This window comes from Gymnogyps californianus, chromosome 2, assembly GCF_018139145.2.
Source record: "Gymnogyps californianus isolate 813 chromosome 2, ASM1813914v2, whole genome shotgun sequence".
Taxonomy (NCBI): Eukaryota; Metazoa; Chordata; class Aves; order Accipitriformes; family Cathartidae; genus Gymnogyps; species Gymnogyps californianus.
Genome location: NC_059472.1, coordinates 124236798 through 124258387, shown reverse-complemented (window position 1 = coordinate 124258387; position 21590 = coordinate 124236798). Strand labels below are relative to the sequence as shown.

The window sequence follows — 21590 nt, the reverse complement described above, 5'->3', positions numbered from 1 at the left end:
TATCACACTGTCGTGGTTTAACCCCAGCCAGCAGCTAAGCACCACACAGCTGCTCTCTCACTCCCCTCCCGCTCCCAGCGGGATGGGGAGGACAATCGGGAAAAAAATGTAAAACTTGTGGGTTGAGATAAGAATGGTTTAATAACTAAAGTAAAATATAATACTAACAATAATAACAATGAAATATAATAATAATAATTGTAATGAAAAGGAATATAACAAAAAAAAAAAAGAGGAGGGGAAAAAAAGAAAAAAAAAGGGAAAAAACAGTGATGCACAATGCAATTGCTCACCACCCGCTGACCGATGCCTGAGCAGCTATCTGCCCCTCCTGGCCAACTCCCCCCAGTTTATATACTGAGCATGACGTTCTATGGTATGGAATACCCCTTTGGCTAGTTCAAGTCAGCTGCCCCGGCTATGCTCCCTCCCAGCTTCTTGCACACCTGCTTGCTGGCAGAGCATGGGAAACTGAAAAATCCTTGGCTTAAGATAAGCGCTACTTAGCAACAACTAAAACATCAGAGTGTTATCAACATCATTCTCACACTAAATCCAAAACACAGCACTGTACCAGCTACTAAGAAGAAAATTAACTCTATCCCAGTCGAAACCAGGACACACACCAACTGTAACTTTTAACATTTAAACTTTAATTCCCGTGCCTGCTACGTAAATGCCAAAACAGAATAGTGTCAGAACAAAATCAAGGGAGTGAAAGGTGGAAGAAGAAAACAATTTGTGGAATGCTAAACTTTTGTGACATTCCTGAGTCCTCACTCATTTCCAAAGCAATGGGAATTGTATGCAGCAGTGCACAGACAAGCACTATCAGCCAAATTGTTTTATAAAATTTTTAATAACTTTTTAATAATCAATTTTAATAAAAATAGGAATTGAATATTCTAATGTAACATAAAGATTGGACTACATTGCTGCAATATTAATAACCTGTTGCATTCTAAGTGTTTTAAAACCAAACATACTCTTTGCTTCAACCAATACAAAAACAGTTGCTGCATTCATACACAGCTGTTTTAAGAAAAAAATCTGTTATGCATTGATTGGCTGAATTGAGCAAAATATATATCTAAACACAAAGAAATAGGAAATTAAAATTAACATCAATCCAATCTTTATGTCTTTTTCTGAGTTAACAAAAACTGAATTGGGTATGAGTACTGAATTGGTAGAACTGAATTTGGGCATGGGGGAAATGACTTGGTGAAAACACAGTTAAATCATCTTGTGTTTCTTTGCCTTTCAGATAGCTGTAATCCTGTCCTCATTCATTCTAAAAACTTGAGGAAATTGATGGCTGCTTTTAATTACAAGAGTTGCCAGTAGCCTGCAGGGTGGTTACAAAAGTATGGATTCTTAAACCATGAGCTTTAACCCTTCCCCCTTTAGCCACACATCCTTGTGGATGAAGAAAAAGATTGGGATAAAGCAAATCCATTCCTGTGGGTAAAGAAGAGTGGGAGCAGTAGCATGCTCTGCATTTACAGGTATTCCTACAAAATGCTTCACAATTATTTACATTAGGGTCTTTGTGATAGAAGGGACATACAAAGAAATCCCAACATTTCTCAAGACTTTAGATACACCATTCATGTTTCTAAACCAATCTAGAAAAGACATAATACAATCTACTCTTAATTATCTACAGGTGGATTATGAAGGTTTATGCCACAGATGGAAGACAGGAAACTGCATCAGCCATTTCAGGTCTGGCCAGGCTCTTTAGTTTAGATGTAGTCCTGTCTGAAAACAGCTATACTGCTTCTTTCACTATTTCCAGGCAATAAATAGTTGAACTGCTTCTGCAACAGAGCACGAGGCACGCTTCTTAGCATAGGCTGTAATCAAGCTGCCTGCAAGCAGTATAATCAGAGTATCTCTCCTAGCAGTAGCATCCTAGTCCACCAGAAGCGCAGTACCTTGATACCTGCAGATGTAGGTCTGGGAGGGCCAGCATTGACCTGTAGCTAAAAAATCCTATCTAGATGGAAGACTACTCACCATGGGTCTATATGCCATGCTCTTCATCATGCTGGGTTTGGGGAAAACTTACCAGTTCAAGTGTGAAAACAGAAAAATGCAGACAGCAGCCTTGCTAACAAGCATTCTTGTATGGCTGAACATTACGACAAAGCGCTCGGCTAATGGTGACCTAAATGGATCAGCTCAGACCAAGCACTGTTAATGACTTCTGGCACCCTATTAGCCCTGACAAACACTGGATGTAGAGCCGCTCCATAGATTGCACTACACTGAGAAACAGAAGCTGTACCTACTTTTCCTTTATCTAAGCATCTTAGTCTCCCATTACTCTGCATAATTGGGAACTTCATTTGAATAAATGGATTTGTATATATGGATTTAAAAATAAAATGTGTGTTCTCATGACATTATTAATACAAAAATTGAAATAAGTTCCCAAAGAACACAGTATTACAAAAACCTGGTATAGAGGAAGAATGTGACAGAACATGTGTGCCTTATGCACAGATCAGAACTTCAGAAAGTGAGAAAAGGAAGTTATTCTAACCAGCCAGGTAGTCTATCATGTCTGCCCAGTTTTAATATATTCTCTGAGAGTAGCAGGAGGTACAAATGTCTCATATTTTGTTACATATTTTTAGCTGACAGACACTGATTATAAAACTTACAGTTTTCTCTCCCACATTCAAAATATAGGACAGATCTCAATATTCATCATTCTATATCGTTTTAGGTATACTGATATTTTACATTAAAAAATCTGGCAATGAGAAAAAAGTTATTCTATTTATATGTCAAACAGTATGTCGACACACTGGCTTATCAAGGGCTTCTAAGCATTATTTCTAAGTTAAAAACACTTCAGGATATATGCAGTAAATGAAACAATAATGGATGATGCCCGTGTAATCAAACACATATTTCCAAAGTAATAGAAGTTACTTATTTTCAGCTTTTTGCAAACAGCCAAAATAATGTCTAAGTTTTTCAAATCTATATACCTCAAAAAAGCAATCAAATTATTATTTGGCTACCCTCCCATCTCTTTAAAGGAAAATATTAGAAAGATACTTTCATTATTAGTTAAATCAACTACTGTTTTAAGACTCAGATTCGGCGTGGAACACAGAAAACTCAGGTTTGCCACTGGTCTGTTTGGTGACCTTGGTTTGACAAACTACCTTTTTCCTCTCCACCTCTTCCTACCCAGAGCATGAAAATATAATATTGACCACCTTGAAATGAAAGGTACTATGTGAGAGATAATTACTACTATTATTATTACTTGTTTGGGTCCTCTGTACCCTGTGTTATGTCAGCAACCTTAACCTTTCAGAACTGAACACACTAACTCTATTAAACACCTTTCATCCCTACATCTGCTTCTGTTCTTACATAAACAACAATTTCTATGGAAAACAAGAAAAGATAAGAATTTATGTGGGGAGCTGACAATGATTCTTTTTATTAAGATTATTTTCAAGAATGAATTTTATGCTATACTTGCCAGGCAAGGTAACTACACTTCTCCAACATCATCTACTGACCTGCCTTTCAATTGCCTACTTATCAGCTTCCAAACCGGTCTCAAACTACTTACAAAACAGATTCCACTCTGGCTCCAAAAGATCTCCATTGCTTAGTTCCATAAACCAGGACAGAGAGTACACTCTTTATTTCAGAAACATTCACAATATGACACAACTGGGATGAAAAAGGAGGCCATAATTACATTTTAGTAGAGAGAAAACAAAGTATAAGATAGCTGGCTTCAACAAAACATGGAACTACACAGCAGAAACACTGAATTCTCTGACACCATGGAAAAATGACAAATCACTTGGCTGCGGAATCGCTGGGGCATTGACTAAGATGAATTAGGTTGTCCATACCTCACAGAGTTTTTATTTTAGGAACAGCTGCTCGAAATTCTTCTAGTACTTTTAGTCAGAATATTGTCTTTTTTCCAAAAGTCAAACTTTTCAGGAATAATTATTCTCTTTATCAGAAATCCTCCAACTTCATAAAATTTTCCTACAATACCAGGAACAAAGAAACAACGTGGCTCCTTCTGTTTCTAAGCCCTGTAGCACTCCTCTGAAATTTGAAAGATCCTAGCCTGATTTATTCTATCTTATTTACAGCAAGGACACACAATTAGGTCTCCTACTTCTCATTACCGAGCCATACTTCCCTCAGCTTCTGCAGTGTTCTGGATCTTTGTCAGATCTTCCTGTTCTAGCTGTTTCTTTTAATATACATAATAAAATATCCATTGGAGTGGACCTAGAATTACAGTATTCCTTCCTTGAGAAGACTAGCCATTATCCCCCAAAATACAGTGGCATTTTCCTTCTTGTTTTGTAGATAGCTGTATTTTCCAAGTATTTATACAAAACAGAAGTACTGTAACTTCAATGTAAAACTAGTAGTTCTATCATATTTTTCAATTGTCTGGATAGGGCACTCTTCTCTCAAAGACAGGATAACCGCATTGAAATCCCAAATCAAGCAGCTTTCCATCCATAGCACGTTTTTTTGCAAATTCCATCATAGTTACGCAGGAGAACGACTATATCAAGATATGAAAAAATAATGACATACAACAAGCTTCCAAATGTGTAGGGTAAGAAAACTTCAAAAAACATGGAAAATAATTGCTCATACTATTTTAATTTACAAATCCTACTCTGTATCTGTCTTTCATCTTAGTACCTCTTACCTTTCAAATGACAGTGGTATGTTAACGTTTTTCTGGAAGTTTTTGGCATCCTTTTTATTGAAAAAAAATGGTATAATACAAATAATGATCTTGGACTGATAGGTCAAAAAACTACTGGAAAAAAAAAGCTTAACTATTCCTACAAGTCTTATGTTTGGCCAGGAAGGTGAAGACAAAGAACATATTAAAAAAAAAAAAAAAAAAAAATCCATGAGTTTGGGACCAGATGTTCCTGAAAACCTTTTTCATATACAGAGGTTCTTCAGTGCAAACTACTGAGCCCTGATAAAAGGAATCTGAGAGAGATTAAATAGCTGAACAGACAAGAGTAGCTGTGTAAATTATAACTTTTCTTCACAATCACCATAACAATAATTTTCACAGTGAGCTTTTACTACACAAAAACATTGTCCTTGTATTTTTTAAGTAAATTCTCTGAGATCATATACAAGTTTGGTCCACTATGTAAAATACTGATGTCCTTCATGAAGAGTGCTTAAAACACAGCCTGAAGTAAACGGAAGAATTTTAAGAAATATTTCTGCAGAATTAAGAAATATTTCTGTATCAGACAGTAAGAAAGCATGAGCAAATACCTTATCAGCATCACGGTTCTTTATTTAGCAATCTGTAATTAAAAATTATATTTGTGTAGGTTCCATTTTCTAGGTGTCATTGTTTGTGAATCATACACAAGATTATCCGTTTGTTCCACCCTAGCCAAGTGTATATTCTCCTATTCACTAACCATTTACAAGTATACAGTAATAATTAAACGTTATCAGATACTACCAAAACTGCAAGTACCTCCATAACAATGCCATTTTCCAACATGGAATGATACCAGGTTTTAAGATAGTGTTATTTTTCCTGCATAAGCATGTCCACAAAAAATGAATGAATACCTCATTAAAAATAAATTCAAGAGCCTGCATGGAAAAATGTTCTAAGATGATGGCTCTTTTCATTTTGATTAATTTTCTGCTTTGTTGTGCCTTATTTTCTCAGATATGGCAAACAACGATAAGAAAAAATAAAGCCTAATACATGTACTTACTTGTGATAAAATGGAAAGCTGATGGTGATAGGTTACTGCATTTCGATTAGCCTCCATGAAGTACCTCTGGGTTCGTCTCCTCTCCCGATCCAGTTTCTTCTCCAACATGAGATGAGAGGTGGATAAAACATCCAGGTATTTCATCATCACATCAGACAGCAGGGAGCTGACCTCCACTATGTCTGGACGTGCCTCTGCATCAGGAGTCAAGCATCTACAGAAAGCACATTCTCTAATGAAAGCTAATTACTTTGTTCTAAAAAACTGTTTACTACCACTGCATTCCTCCACTGGTATTGATCAAGTCGTACTGGCCAGCACTCTGCTCAAGCCTGCATGGGACAGTTTGACACTGTGTAGGCTTGGTGTTGACACACCACAGAACACAGTCTCTGGCGTCAGCTGGAACAATTACCCTTGGCACCAACCCGGACAGAACTGCTATGAGGGGGCTGCTGCTGTGCACTCCCAGACACACTAGGGAGTGCCTGGTGCCTCTTCCTGAGGGGCTGGGAGAGACATTGGCCTCCCTTGTGGGGACTGTGCTCTGGTCAAGGTGCTGCACCGCTGGACAAAGTGGCTGTGAAGGAGATGAGTGTGCTGTCAGGACGATTTACAGGAGAATGACAAGATCTTCAGAGACTTCGCAGAGATGAGACCCCCAAACAATGCAAAGAAGGAGGAAAATCTAGAGATTACCCTCAAAGAAGCAGTGGATGGAGGATCCCAAGAGGAGATAGGCTAGAGACTTGTGACTTCTGCCAACAGAAGGAAGGCTTTTCCTCTGACTACAGATATACAATTACAGAACAGGTATAGTGACCTAGGAACAGGTGAGGAAGAACAAGACCTAACAGAGGACACATCAAAGCCAGGTGAGTCTGAATCAAGTGTTCACATCACAAATAAGAAGCAGCAGCTGAGAGCCATTTGAGACTGAGGGAACAGAGACATCCATTTACTTGATCTGATTTGATGGTTGTGAAGCCTGTTGCTTGTGAGGTGCTTGGATTCAGGACATTGTGGAGATACTACCAAGATTCATCTGGCCCTTGGGCTATTATATCTTGCTGCTCATTCATACGGGCGCAAATGACACTACCAGGGCCAACCCTGAACATACCGAAAGTGACCACAGAGCACTGGGGTCAAGTGTGAAGGGCAGGGGGCCAAGGTGGTGTTCTCCTCAATTCTTCCAGTGAGGGGGAAAGGCTCAAGTCAGGGTGGATGCAACCTGCAGTCCAACACCTGGCTGCATGTAGTTAAAAGCTTATGGGTAAGGATCAGAGGAACAGACCAACATGGGTGACATTATGCCTGCTATAAACCACCCAAAAATAAAGAGGAAGCCAATGAAGCCTTTGCTGGACAGATGGAGGAAGCTTCATGATTGCAGGCACTCATACTCATTGGTGCCTATTAACCACCCTGATATCTGCTGATGGGGTAATATGGCTGAGTGCAGCCATCAGGAGATTTCTGGAATCTGTTGATGACAATTTCTTGGTGCAGCTGATTCAGAAGCTAACTGGCAAAGGCACTCTGCCAGACCTGTTGCTCACAAACAAGGAAGAATCACACAGGGATGTGAAGATCAAGGGCAGCCTTGGCTACAGCAACTGTCAAACTGTGGCGTTCAAAATCCTGAGAGAAGTGAGAAAGACACATTGTATAGTTACAACACAGGACTTCAGGAGAGCAGAATTCAGCCTGTTCAGGGATCTTCCTGGTAGAATCTCATGGAAGACTGCCCTGGAAGGCAAAGGGAAAGCTCGGGAGAGCTAGCTAATCTTCAGGGACTCCTCAAAGCACAAGAACAGCCTACTCCTGTGTGTAGGAAGCAGGGGTGAACTACACAGGAAGATACAGATATTGCTGAAAGGTGGAGTTAGGAAAGCCAAAGCTCAGCTGGAGTTGAAACTAGCAATGGATGTGGAAGGCAGAAGAAAGGCCTTCTATAAGTATACTCACAACAAAAGAAAGGCTAAGGAAAATGTGGACCCACTCCGCAACCTAGTGACAAAGGACACAGAAAAGGCTGGGGCACTCAATCCCTTTTTCGCTTCCATTTCCATTGGGAAACTTTGGCCTTAAGCGTTCCAGATCTCTCAGCCTACCTGTAGAATCCATGAGCATGAAGCATTACCACACAGTAGAAAATATAGTGAGAAAGCATTTAAGCCAACTGAACATACACAAGCGCATGGGACCAGATGGGATGAGCCTCAGGGTGCTGATGCAACTGGTCAATTCCACTATCCATCATGTCTGAAAGGATTAGAGGGAGGTTCCTGTAGACTGGAAAAAGTTCAATATCACAGGCATATCCAAGAAGAGCAAGAGGGAGGATCCAGGAAGCTACTAGCCAGTCAGCTTCACCTCAGTCCCTGGGAAAATAATAGAGCAAATTCCACTGGAAGTAATTTCCAAGCACACAAAGGACAAGAAGGCGACTGGGAACAGCTAGGATGGATTTACCAAACAGCAGTTATACCTGACTAGCCTGATTGCTCTCTATGATGAGATTACTGGCTCTGTGGACAAGGGGAGAGCAGTATATGCTGTGGGTAGCTTTATTTTAGCAAGGCCTTTGACACAATATCCCACAGTATCCACAGCACTATAAGGTAGGTAGATAATTGGGTGAACTTCCTGGCTCAAAGAGATGTCATCAGCAGTACAAAGTCCAGCTGGTGGCTGGAAGTAGCATCCTCCAGGGATTGATATTGGGCCAGTACTGTTTAATGTCTTTATTAATGACCTAGATGATGGGATGGAGTGCATTCTCAAAAGGTTTGTGAACACCAAATTGCAGGGATCAGTTGATACATGGGGCAGGGCTGCTGTCAGAAGGACCTGGGCCACCTATATAGAGATCTGACTGCTATCTACATAATGGGAGGGTGTAGTAAAGATGGAGCCAGATCCTTCTCAGAGGTGCACAGCAATAGGGCAAGAGGCAATAGACGCAAATTAGAACACAGGAAAGTCTGATTAGATATAAGGATTACTATTACTACTACTACTTTTAATCGTAAAGGCAGACAAGCACTGAAGAGGCCCCAGAGAAGTTGTGGGATCTCCATCCTTCAAGATATTCAGAACTCAGTTAGACAAGACTGAGCAGTGAGCAACCAGATCTAATTGTATCTGCTTTGAGCAGATGGACTAGATGACCTCTGGGGGTCCCTTCCAACCTAAATTACTTTACAGTTCTATGGTTCTTGTTTCAGGCACCCTAGGTAGCTATTTAGTAACAGTAATAACATACTATTAGGTCTATTCTTAAATCTCCAGAATATTTTGTATGTAGTGTAGGACATGAAAGCTGATAGGGACAGTTCTGCATGTACTATCAACTGTCTTAAATCCGTTAACTCCAGTGAACCTGATAATTTACTATGATTTCCCTGCAGAGTACTATTGACCAGCTAGCATACAGATACACTTAACCCAACACCTTTCTTTCTTTAAAGAAAGTGTCACAGAATGATTTTAATATTTCTAAGACTACTTTCTAAATAAACGTAACTGCCATTAATGTAGCAGTTTTGAAAATATTTTACAATACTTGAACTTCTTGATTTTAATCTTTTTTGTTTAAATGTGCTCAAATCCATTGAGTCTTCTCACTAATTTTCATAAATCTGTTAATCTGTTTTACTTAAAATTTTATATTTCCTTTAAACAGATGCAAGTTTTTCACTCTTAAGAAATGTTCCATTTAATTTTTTCTTTTTAATTTTTCATTTTAATCCACTCAAATTGGTCAAAATTTCCAAGAACAATGTGAGCTACAAAAGATTTCTGGTAAGTCCTAAATCCATTTCCCATGCATGTAGAAAGAAATGATTTATTTATGACTAAACACTGAGTAGATTAATGTTCAACTCTGAAAGACTTTGATGATTATGATTCCAGAACTTACTTTAGTAGCTTAATCCAATAAAACTGTATTTTAATAATAACAATACTGAATAATAATAACACTAAATGCAAATTTACAGTTGCAACATTAAGCTTTCAATGTTTTTTCTAATCATTATCAATAAATTATTTTTTCTATTTATGACATTCATCTTTGAATGTGTTGTGCTTCAGTCATTCCGAAAGAACTTCTTCATTTCTGTTAGTGTTTCCTCATCTATATTATAAGTAAAATCTCATTATTATTGCTTTTCTTTAATGTTCTTTATTCTTTCTAAATATCTCACAAAGCATAAGCCAAAACCTAAACATAGCATTTCATTTAAGGATTAACCCATAGTAAGAGAATCAACATGTTTTTAAAAAACATTTTCTGCTTCCCAACGCTATTAAAATAAGCGGGAAAATTCTTATGTGATAGGAAAACTTAATTTTCATATTTTCATGCAAATACCTATTTAATCATCTATTTAAACAAGTTAGCCTCCATAGCAGCCAGTGTCATGCTGATATGGGACTTTCAGTGAACCTGTTTAATACAGCCACAATATCTACAATCATAAATAACTCAATAGCTGGCCTTGGAATAACCCTTAAAAACTTCCTATTGCAGTGTTTCTCATCATTATCAGGAATGAAAAGAAGGAAAAGACAGAGGGCTAGATACTCACATAACTTTATCTAAGTCACTGATAAAGATGTGTTTAAAATTTGTAAGAGAATGCAATACATATCAATACTGATATGATGTGACTGGAAGATATTTTCTGGACGCATTTGAGATTACTATATTATTCTTAAATAGCAAGCAATGAATTAATAAAGCCAGTTATTCTAACTACAAATATCTGTAAGTATTTAAAATATTAAAATTCATTTCACGACCTCTTAAATGTAAATGTTAGTTCTATTAGCTCCTATCCTCTCCATTGTTGTCCTTCATCCTCAAGGTCTTCAAATAACAGAAACCTTTTTGTACAATAAAACATAGCATAAAAACGTTACAGTCTTTGTACAGTAAAGTGCTTTTTAGAGATGGAATTCAACATCTGAGTGAGAAAGAAAAGGCATTTTTGTGCTAAGTGGAGTTTTTCTAAAATGGAAAAATCAAGGGAGCTACATCTCATAGAAGTGCACCAATTCACTCTCTATACTTTGCCTTACACATTACATTATCACCAGGAAGATGTAACCATAGCTAAGAGAAATATGTGATGAGTGAGTGGAACAAATATAGGCTCGTCTTTTCATCCATTACTGTGTTATCTCTGCTTTGTTATCTCTGCTACCCTGCTAAAAGGATTAGAAGGTTGTGGGAAACATATTTCTATCGGTCAAATAAGCACACAGATCTATGAATGTGATCATACAGTGATCTATAAATAACATATTGCAACAGGGTTACTTCCTTGACCATAAACTGCACTTGAAAATGACTCAAAATGCTGTATTTTCATGGGGGAAAAAATTCATGTGTAGGGAATTAACTACAGCACTGGTATTGTTAAAATTCAGTACTGAGTATAAAGCCTATACTGGCTGGATAAATGTGCTGACTATACTGGCATGAGTTTTCCAGTTGCACATATGCAACTATATTGCATATGTTATTAGCAGGGTAAGGAGATACCTCCTTTTTTCTTTAAATCAGAAGATATTTCATCTTCAGAGACAAATACCGGCAGTTGCTAAAGTCAGCAAACTGCCACATTACCACTGCTGGAAACATACAAAACAAACACCTTTTCAGCAGGATGTCAAAATAAAACTAGATGAGTAATTACCTCTTAATGGTAAATGACACTTTGTCAGAGTACAGTCCTTCTGGCACGGGTTCATACACAGCCCCTACTATCTGCAAAATAAACAATCTACAGTTAATTGAAGAAAAATATTCCATTACCTATTTGAAGATCCCATACGATAAGTGTTGTTCCTCGAAACAACCTGATGGGCATTACATCATCAGCTCTAACTTGCAAAATAACTTAGAACACATCTTCTAATGCAGAATGTCACTTCTAATCAGGTAGCCACATTAATGTACATAATCACTGTAGATAAAAGGGCTACAATATCTGAATAAGGGAAACATTAAAAAAAACCCAAATAATTTATTTTTATTTATGATCACATCCTAAGGTATAATACACAATGCTATAGAAAATCCAATATTATAGTACATCAAGAAATTTTATGTATCTAAAGCTATCACCAAATGCAATGATAAAAATATGCTAGTCTGAGAGGTAATAATATACTAACATTTACAAGCAATTTTTGCAATTAGAATGGCAAGATAGCAATTCATACAATGACAAATACTTGTGCTCATTCACACATCAGACCAGAGAGCAGTTTATGCTTCTATAACCTTAAACATAAATTCTCATGGATCTAGTGAACACATGCAGAAATAATTGGTAGGTTGATCTGGCAAATCCAAATACCTTAGTTGCCAAGGAGAGCATATTGGTGCTGTAAAATGGTGGGTTCAGAGTTGCCATCTGATAAAGGATGCATCCTGCAGCCCAGACATCAGCCTTCTCTCCATACGGCTCACTCTTTACAACTTCAGGACTAAGTAAAAAGCAATGCAACCCACGAGTGTTCAATTAATTCACCTAGAAGTAGGCTTATTTTTTTAAAAAAACACCAGCTATTTAGTTAGTCACTACAACATATTTTCAGAGCACATACAATTACGTTCAAAAGGTTGCATTTATTTCCTTTACCAGCCAAATTCTTTAAGTGGAAGTACAATTAATAGCTTTTCCACTTCTACTGCAGTTCTTCTCACAACACTAGTGGTTTATATTTTGTTCACTTGTCCTTTCCACTCATTTCATGTTATAAGTCTTTGGACTTAATGGATACAAATGAATTACAGCATTCAGAACTTGTTTACAATGACGGCATTTCAATAAAATGGACTAGAGAACAGATAAATATATCACATCCTCTTGTAATTCAGATATCAGAAAGATTTGAATAAGATTCCTATATTTAGAATGCTAATGGATATGATTTGGCTATTAATGTGAGTAAACAAACTTTACTCATTATATCATTTTCATCCTCTTAAAACTACTGTAATGCATTCCCTGTGAGGATGCCACATGAACACTCAACAGCCAGCCAAATGACAATTATAAAAAAAAATCTATTGTAAAGATCCATTTAAAGCCAATGGAAGAAGGCAGTAATTTCAGTTTTGACTCAGTACAAAGCAGAGTCCACTTCTTTCTCTTAATTTCCTCAGCACTTTTCATAAACCTGGATGATAATAATTTACATTAGTAGGGATATTCTGACGCTGGAGTCCAAGTCTTAGCAAAAGTAAGTAAAGGTCATATCACATAATGTGTTTCTTTTCACTTAGCATCTTCTCTCTGTAATTATTCAGAGATATAAAAAATACTTGACTCCCTTCATCTGTAAAATCAACTTGAAAACCTACTTGTTTTCCTTTTCCTTTCAGCTTAGAATTTGGAACCACTATATCAACTTCATGATTATACTACTGATATCTTTGGCAAAATGCCTTATTTTGGAGCTGAGAGGTACTGTGTAAATTCAATTAATGATGCAGTCTGGATAAAGTATATTGCTAGAAGGTGTGCTGCTGAGATGTATGAAGTGCAGAAAACAGATTTTTTAAATAAATGGGATGAGGTCCCTTAAATAAACTATTATGCTGAAGAGAAATTAAGTGACCTTAACAGAACAGGAAGTCAGAACAGAGGTCACAGTGTGGGAAAGTGAGAGAGACTGACAGGTCACACATTTCTGATAAAATTGATCAAGCAAGATACAGATTCCTCGGTGAAACCTAATTAGCAATTTTCCTTGAATTTTGCTGCTGCTATTACATAACCATAGAGGGGAATACAGGATGTTGAACATGGTGTTAGAACATAATACCATTTCTGTAATCAGACTGTCTTTATTCCTCACTGTGACACTAATTCATTAGAGGACTTTGTGGAAATTTCATTTTTATGTATCAAATGCGTCTATTAGAACAAACATCAGTATTGCAATTTATCATATAGATGGTGAGCTCAGTAAGGCAAAGCCCCTGTCTTAGCAAAGTTCCAAGCATGCACCTATTCAGAAAAATGAATCTGACTTGAATTTTACGATCTTTCATTCTAGTGATAATTTTCACACATAAAGTTATAAATTATTATTTTTAAATGACTAAATAATATTAAAATCCCAAACTGAGATTATTCAAGCCAAATCTATGTAACTATGCAAAAAGTCACATAGCAGCCACAGAAAGAATAAGCTGAATACAATCAAGAGAGAAACAGAAGCAACCATGACTTGGCCTGCAGAAACTTGTATTCATGAACAGCAGGGAAGAACCTAGCTTGATGTCCAGAGCAAACAGCAGTTCATTGGGCTGGTGACTAGGAAAAATGTATTTGTTACTACTATGATTTGGAAATCACAGAAAGAATACAGTGCTGACAGAGCTGTAGTTTTAGCATGGTTTCACACAAATGCATAATAGCTGGAAGTTAATGAAGTCATTTGGTCTGCTTATTCATGCTGAAAGAATTCTTGTTCTAAATGCATATCTAATCCCTTTTTAAAAAAAAAAAAAAATCAAAAGAAGGACTTGCCGCAGAGTACTACTTGATCTTTTCTTCCAGAACAAATGTCTTTAGTCAGAAGTCTCTGATATTTAGAGCATTAGGACGACCAATACCTGAAATAAATACTGTCTCATGCTTAAGAAGTACTTTAAATCACTGAAGTAATATTTATCTAAGGTGACCATGAAAGTTTTACAGATAACATAAAATCCTATACTTATATGATGCTATGCTTTCACGGCTAATTAATTCTGTAATTTAGATTTTTAAATAGAATTTTAAAATATTATTTATTTACTTTTAAGAGATGTAGTGAAATCCCTCACCATGTTCTACAGGCTTGCCTCACCATCTGCTAGTTAGAAATGTGGGTGGGGTACAGTACTTGTTGACTAGCAACACAGTTCTGCAGTTCTGCATCTTTTGGATCCACATTGTTGAGGGATGCCGAGCAGAGAAAGTACCCAGTTCTGTTCCTGTACACTGCCACCCACAAACAGGAGGGTGGTGGGAGTACATATGGTTTGTCTAATTCAGTTGACAACTGTGTATAAACTGTCACTGTCTGGTCAAGACCAGAAAGGATGAGTAGAACCGGACTCTGAATTTTATTCCATAAAAACCCTACAAAATCAATCTTAGCCACAAACACTGAAAATTAATTTAAGGGTGTAGCATTGGTATGACCTTTTTTTGGTTTATTTGTAAAGGCAGAATTCTTCCTTTAATTCTTAGATTAAGAGATCTCAATTGGCTGAAATATGACAGTGGCACTAATTAAATTTTTAGCAAACAGATGTCCACTTTATAAGATGCATTCAGTGTCAAAATAAAATACAAAAAAGGAGAAACTCTAAGAGCTGATAAAGAATTTCATTTCCATTGCTCCAAGGGCTGATTGTACTGCCGTGAAGCAGCAGTACTGATGCTATACTCTATGATATCCACAGTCTTGGATATTAAAAGACGCTGCAGATACTTATATAATTAATCATTTAGTTCTTGCAGCTAACATATTCATGATAATCACTACAGTTTTCCTCTAGGTTTACAAATCACTGCTCATTTCCAAATTACATATTCAAGCTGAAAAACCTTACTTCAGCAGCATTTTGTTAACTATAGGAGAGTGCTTCACTAAACAAATATCCATAGCAAAAGCAAGACTAAATTCTTCTAAATGAAAGACACAGAAATATATCCACAGAATAACTCTCCAAATTCTCAGCATCCTTGAACAGACAGTTTTATAACTGTTTCTCAGAAAGTTCACTCTTGCTTAACATATCAGCAGTGCTTTTATATTTAATAAGTCTTCTATGCCAGCAGCCTTAAAATGAGTCTTGAATTTGATTAAGCCATTACTTAATCCAGTTACCTGTTTTTTTCTTCTGAACTACTTTTGCAAAATTAAGCAGCTATTTTAAATACAGAAGATAGCTTTCCATACTACCCCACATTTTTAAATAGGATTTAAAAAAAAAAAAAAAAATCAAATCTTGTCAATATTTGTGCTACTTGTAAAACACCAAACACATTTCACCAAATCCCCTCTACATGGCCCTGGAGATATTTTTGCAATCGAGCTTTCATTTATAATTTTGCTCACTGATGTTATTTTGTCATGGTTTTTATTTAAGAATACTTTTAACAGAGATTTACAGACTGTCCCAGTCCAAATCTGCTATATTAGTACTACCACATACCTATATGAAAGATGACTGTCCTCACTGGATTAGCTCATGTTCACATTAGTTTTTAGTGGATAGAAGTTCCAAAATGAAGGAAGAAGTCCTGAATTTGGAGGGGGAGGAAAGGAGGAGCTGAGGGAATGATGTTTTCAAAACAGCATTAATTTTCTAGAGCTTCTAAAGCTTCTAAGAAACGTTGTCCGTACTATCGGGCTGGCTTTACATGGGACACAATCAGTGAAGATTTCCCAAGCTACACAGATCTTCAATAAGCCGCTCGTGAGTTGTCTTGGAACAGTGTTCACTGGTTAATCCAAGTGCTTCTGACAGGTGTAAGAACAAGCTGGTATACGTCATCCTACAGTATGAGGAGTATTTTCAAATAAGACATGATTTCAACTAGACAGTTATGGATTAATTACAATAAGAGTGATTCTTCAAGACTAACTCTCAGAAGAGGTGATGGCTATAATGAAAGAGTAAATAAATAAGAAGCATACACCACTGCAGAAGATTTTAACAACGACAGAGTTATTGCTTTTAGTCTTTATCGTTCCTCCAATTAATTGTTTAAAGTTTGATGGAGATTCCTGCAGTTGATGGTGGTTATACAAACACTCATTGCCTAGAAACCATATCTAGTTCAGGAAGCAACCCTAGCTGAAAATAGTTGGAGGCTAGCAAAGTATCAAATATGCTTATCCCATTCTTCTTCCCTATGGATATTGACTTATTGCCACTGTTGGAGACAGGACAGTAGGAAAGATGGTAGACAAGTTTGCCATATATTGACAAACCTTTTTTTTTTTGGTCCCAAATACTGAAAGAGTCTCTGCAGCTTCTATTAGCTTCAGATATTCAGATACCTTTGTTAAGATACCTTTGTTAAGATACCTATAAAATAATACTTGCTTGCAATGGATAGCCTTTTTAGTTGCTGGCAGAACTCATCAAAGCAAAGGAGAGGAAGGGATTTACACAATCTTTGCACCAATAACTGCCACACTTCACTATAAAAATGAGACTGCCATTCTCTGGCCCAGGTTAACCAGGGATTTATCCAGTAGTGTCTTGAAAACCTTCAGAGGTAAAGACTACACAACCTCTCTGGGCAGCCCGTTCTACATTTGACTGTTATAATGGTGAAAAAAATTTGCCTTATATGAAGTTAGAATCTCTCCTATTTCCATGAATGTCTGTTTTCTCAGAAAAGGACCAAGACCACCAATTTCAGTCCAAAGAATGAGAAAATCAAGGGTATGCTTGTGTTTGGGCACCATTTCTAGGTTTCTATGAACCAGGTGACCCATTCTAACTTTCCTAAACTACTGCAGGATAATTTGTGAGTGTTTGGAGACAAACACAGTGTTTGGAGTGTGAAAAAAACACAGATCTACTCTATAATCAGTTCTCTGAATCACAGAAAGAGGGAAAAGAAAGATAAGGGGGAAAAAAAAAAAAAAAAAAAGAAGCTGTTCACCATCAGCATCATCCCAAAAGAGAAAAAAAGAAAAATAGAAAAGCAGTTGCTGCTTGTCATAATTTTTCTCTGGACAGTTTGCTGTAAGCTACAGATATGCATTCAGTATTATAGCTTCATAATTACCACTAAAAGCAACAGAAGAAGAAACAGGAGCCACAAAACTGACAGTTTGAATAAAGAGTTTCTGTGACCATTGCTGAAAGCTATTTGCATTTCTCACCTACAAGAAGAATTCAACACAAGCCTTTTGGGGATATTCTGTCTATCCCTTGAGCGATGAAGCTGGAACAGGATTTTCAATCACTAGTTAAAAATTTTGCCTTCACAGTTTTCTATTGTGAAATGTATTGCCAGGTAATTCCATAATAATTTATTACATTGTCTTCTAACTTATTTACATTTTTCTCATTACAAATTATGTTAAATATTTTTGTAAAATATTTTTATAAATAGATATAGATATATAAAATTTCTTCTTCACAGAAGAGACCTTTTCAGGCATCCTAAACCTCTGCTGACACCTATAGAAAAATTCATCATTTCCACCATTTTTTAAAAATGTTTGGGGGTAGGGAAGAAATTTATTACCTTCAGTTTGCAGTTTTACGGTGTAATAAATCCTCTTGCTACCAGGTGGGGAATGTAATTTTAAAATGGGTGAAGTCAGCTAAGAGAGGTAACTTTCATGTGTATAATTGCTCTCTCATCAGTGTAATCTCAACAGTTTCATTTTCTAGTCCAAGCATTGCCTGTCTCTGCCCAGAAAGTTCCTCTACATTCATATAATTTAGTCTATAGAGAGGCAAAACCAATCTGAGGTCAGTGACAGGCCACTAATAGCTGTAGGATACAGCAGACTATATGATAATACCTCCCCTATGTTTTTACCAAAATTTAAAAAAAAAAAAAAAAAAAAAAAAAAGCCTGCTTTGATTTGGAAGGACACTTTTCACTGCAAATAGCAGTAAAGTTGTGTAGTCTGTCTCAATTTGAAATGTTAATGAGCACTGAGAAATGTGTAAAAACAAGATCCCAGTAATAAACCAGTGTAGCTCTCAGCTATGCTGCTGTTGATCAACAATTTAGAGAAATCACTAACTTACTGCTTTCTTTCAGCACATATTCACTGTCTTTCTGTCTAAAATAGAAGCAAATGTTTTATACTCCACCTTTTGATTTTTTTATTTTACAGTTTTGAAAATAAAGATACAGACATCCAGTTAATATTCAACAACTGATTTGTATTTCTTTGAATTTACAAACCTTTAGGCTTTTATGTGTACTAACATTATACATTATTGCTTAGAGATGCCAAATATATTAACTTTGAAAAATAATTTATGGATTCTAGCAGTGTAATAAGACAGTGTTCCAGAACACATGAAAAACCGCCAGCAATCCACTTCTAATTCACCCATGTCACATATTAATACGAATCAAATGACATTTTTTAAAAAGTTTATTCTATTGTTCTTTACTCCTACTGCTTTGTTAAACAAAAAAAAACCAAAAATCTTCTTCATACCTAAATCATTAAATATTCAAGGCAGAAGCATGTTCAGAGCACAAGGTCCTCTTCCTAATCCCTAAATGCAAAGAGTCACTCATACCTACTTTTTTCCCCAGCAAAACTTAGAGCACATACGAAACTGTAAAGCCTAAAACAGCTTCACATGTGGTAAGTTGTTTAGGCCGTATATTTGAAAAATATTGTAAGCCAAGATGTTATTTTGCTCCTGCTGCTCCCAGTCACTCTTTACCACCACCATCTGCTCTGCTGTGCCAGCACAAGTACCTCTACAGCTGCATTATGCATCAGACCAAAGAACTGATGCACCTGAAAAATAACCTAAATTATTTTTCAGCCAGGTCAGTTCTCTAATCTAGTTCATCATCATATGTTTACGCAAATGCTCGTGTTGGCCCAGGAGTGGTATGGCTGTTTTGGGGTGTTTTTTTCACGATTGGGTTTTTCTTTTACCTTGAATCATTTCATTGACACAGTTTATATCACAGCCCTAAAAACAACTGGTACTGGCAGAAATTTGGGAGGCTTTTTCTAGGGAAGACAGATACTAAATACAACTGCCAAGAGGCCAGCTTTATAAATATAAAAGCAGCTTCCACTGAAACACAACTTTCAGTTTTACTCTTAGTTCATAATGCTCAACTGAAACTTTTTTTACCTTTGCTAAGTAAGAAAAATTCAGTCCATCAAAATATAACTAAACCAAGCAAGTGTATAAAAAGCTTCAGCATATCTCTTCTCAGTTCCTCTTTCTGAGCATAAAGCCTATATAAAAGACTGGTGAAAAGAGCAGAAGAATTTTATTGTGAGGACTTCTGTGTTCATACTCAGAAGTAGAAGACCAGTGAGGTACATTCAACTACTACTTGTTCTCCCATCTTTGAACTCTGTACTTTTTCTGCAAGAGTGTAATCTCTGGCAGTTAGAAAAGATTCATGTATTTATCTGACAGACCTTTTTTTTTTGTGGCAACTTGATATTTTCACTGTTTTTACACATATGAACCTTTAGCGCTAGTGAAAATGACTTCTTTCTGAATCTCATGGAGCAGTAGCAAAAAACCACCTCATTGCATAAGTGTCTTTTTAAAAAGTATCTTTAAAACTGAAGGATACATTTCACTGATGTTCACTGAGTATGCTGCCCAAGAGACATCCATATCTAAATGTTCTCATGTTTGAACACTCAGAAAACAACGTGCTCCAAAAATTCCCAGATATGGTAATTGCATACTTGCTGGGACACCACTGGGCAATTTCAAAGTCTTCTGCTTAGGTATCAATGGCAGCAGGTAGGACAAAAAAAGCTGCCAAGAATTCTTGTAATGTATAGAGTTGTATGTACTTGAAAGCATGGAAGACATCAACATGACAACTTTATTGTAATATAGTTATGCCAGAAACAGTGTTCCTAGCTGGATAAACCAATCTATGCTTAATTTGACAATGTGGAACAATGAATTAAACTAAAAAGAAAGCCCAACAGTATCTGTCATATCTAAACCAGCTTCTCTACAAGTATGAACATTCTCACTGATTTTTACGTATATGTGTGTGTGTGCATGTCTATGTGTGTCTGTATATATAGATATGTGCATGCATATATACACGTGTATACATATATACACAGTACTATCAAGGATACATTTTGGGTCTCTAGAATTTTCCAGCCAGAATGGTATTCTGTGAATATTTCATTTCAGAAATACAGCAATTTGAGAGCACTTACAGTGTACAGTACTATTGACTTATGTTGGCAACAAAAATTGGGAGAACTCTCCACATAATGCAAGGGGCAAGGTTATTAATATTTATATATCCTTTACAAGCAGACCACGAGTATTGGAATTTCATTGCCTTTTATGTGCATTTAACGCCAACTGAATGGTTTCTATAAACTTTTTAAAAAGTTAAGCATCTATTTGCAATGTTTTTTCCCCTCATCAGGAGACAGTGTGTAGGCATATTGGGAAAATATCCCATAAAGATACAATTGAGTTTGAATTGGCCTTCTTGTATGTACGCTGTACCTGTTGATCTGGAAAAAAAAACTTGTTGGGAGTCAGCATGTAAAACTACTACATGTTTCTAGGCCTTCACTTTTTTAAAAACTTGTTTCAAGGACAGTTTAAAAAGCCTTGCAGGCTCTGTTAGAAAAGATGATGTTTATAGCAAGCTACTTCTTCCTTCAGTTGTCTTATTATTACTGAGGAATGTCATGAAGTATCACCTTTCACACCGTAATGAAAATATAGTTATCTAATTAAGCTCAAAATGTGCATAGCTGTTCCAACTTTTTTGTGCTTCTGAATTTTCAAGATTATCATATGCATCTCTGAGTAAATTATAAAGACAAATCAAAGTATCATTAATATGTAGTTTAGTGTTCCAGTATTACATACAGAGCCTCTGAGAGGCTTAAAAAGAAAAAGACATTACAGTTCTAATTTACACCTATTATTCCTTCATACACATCATGGAACAAAATCTAAAACAACAAGAGGAAGTATAAGCCAGATTCTGAAACTTACAGAATAAAATTTCCCTTCAATGTGATTTTTGATTTATATTA

General features: G+C 36.4%; 1 protein-coding gene across 2 annotated transcripts in view; it reads right to left on the bottom strand.

The window, feature by feature from the left end:
• Window positions 1–21590, bottom strand: part of NEK10 (NIMA related kinase 10) — a 110070-nt gene that overhangs the window by 40471 nt on the left and 48009 nt on the right. For both annotated transcript variants that reach the window (XM_050891657.1, XM_050891658.1), the window contains exons 23-25: window positions 12161–12290; window positions 11495–11565; window positions 5784–5997 (exon numbers count right to left, since the gene is read on the bottom strand). In XM_050891657.1, coding sequence (XP_050747614.1) covers window positions 5784–5997; window positions 11495–11565; window positions 12161–12290 — 415 coding nt within the window. The remainder of the gene's footprint in view (window positions 1–5783; window positions 5998–11494; window positions 11566–12160; window positions 12291–21590) is intronic.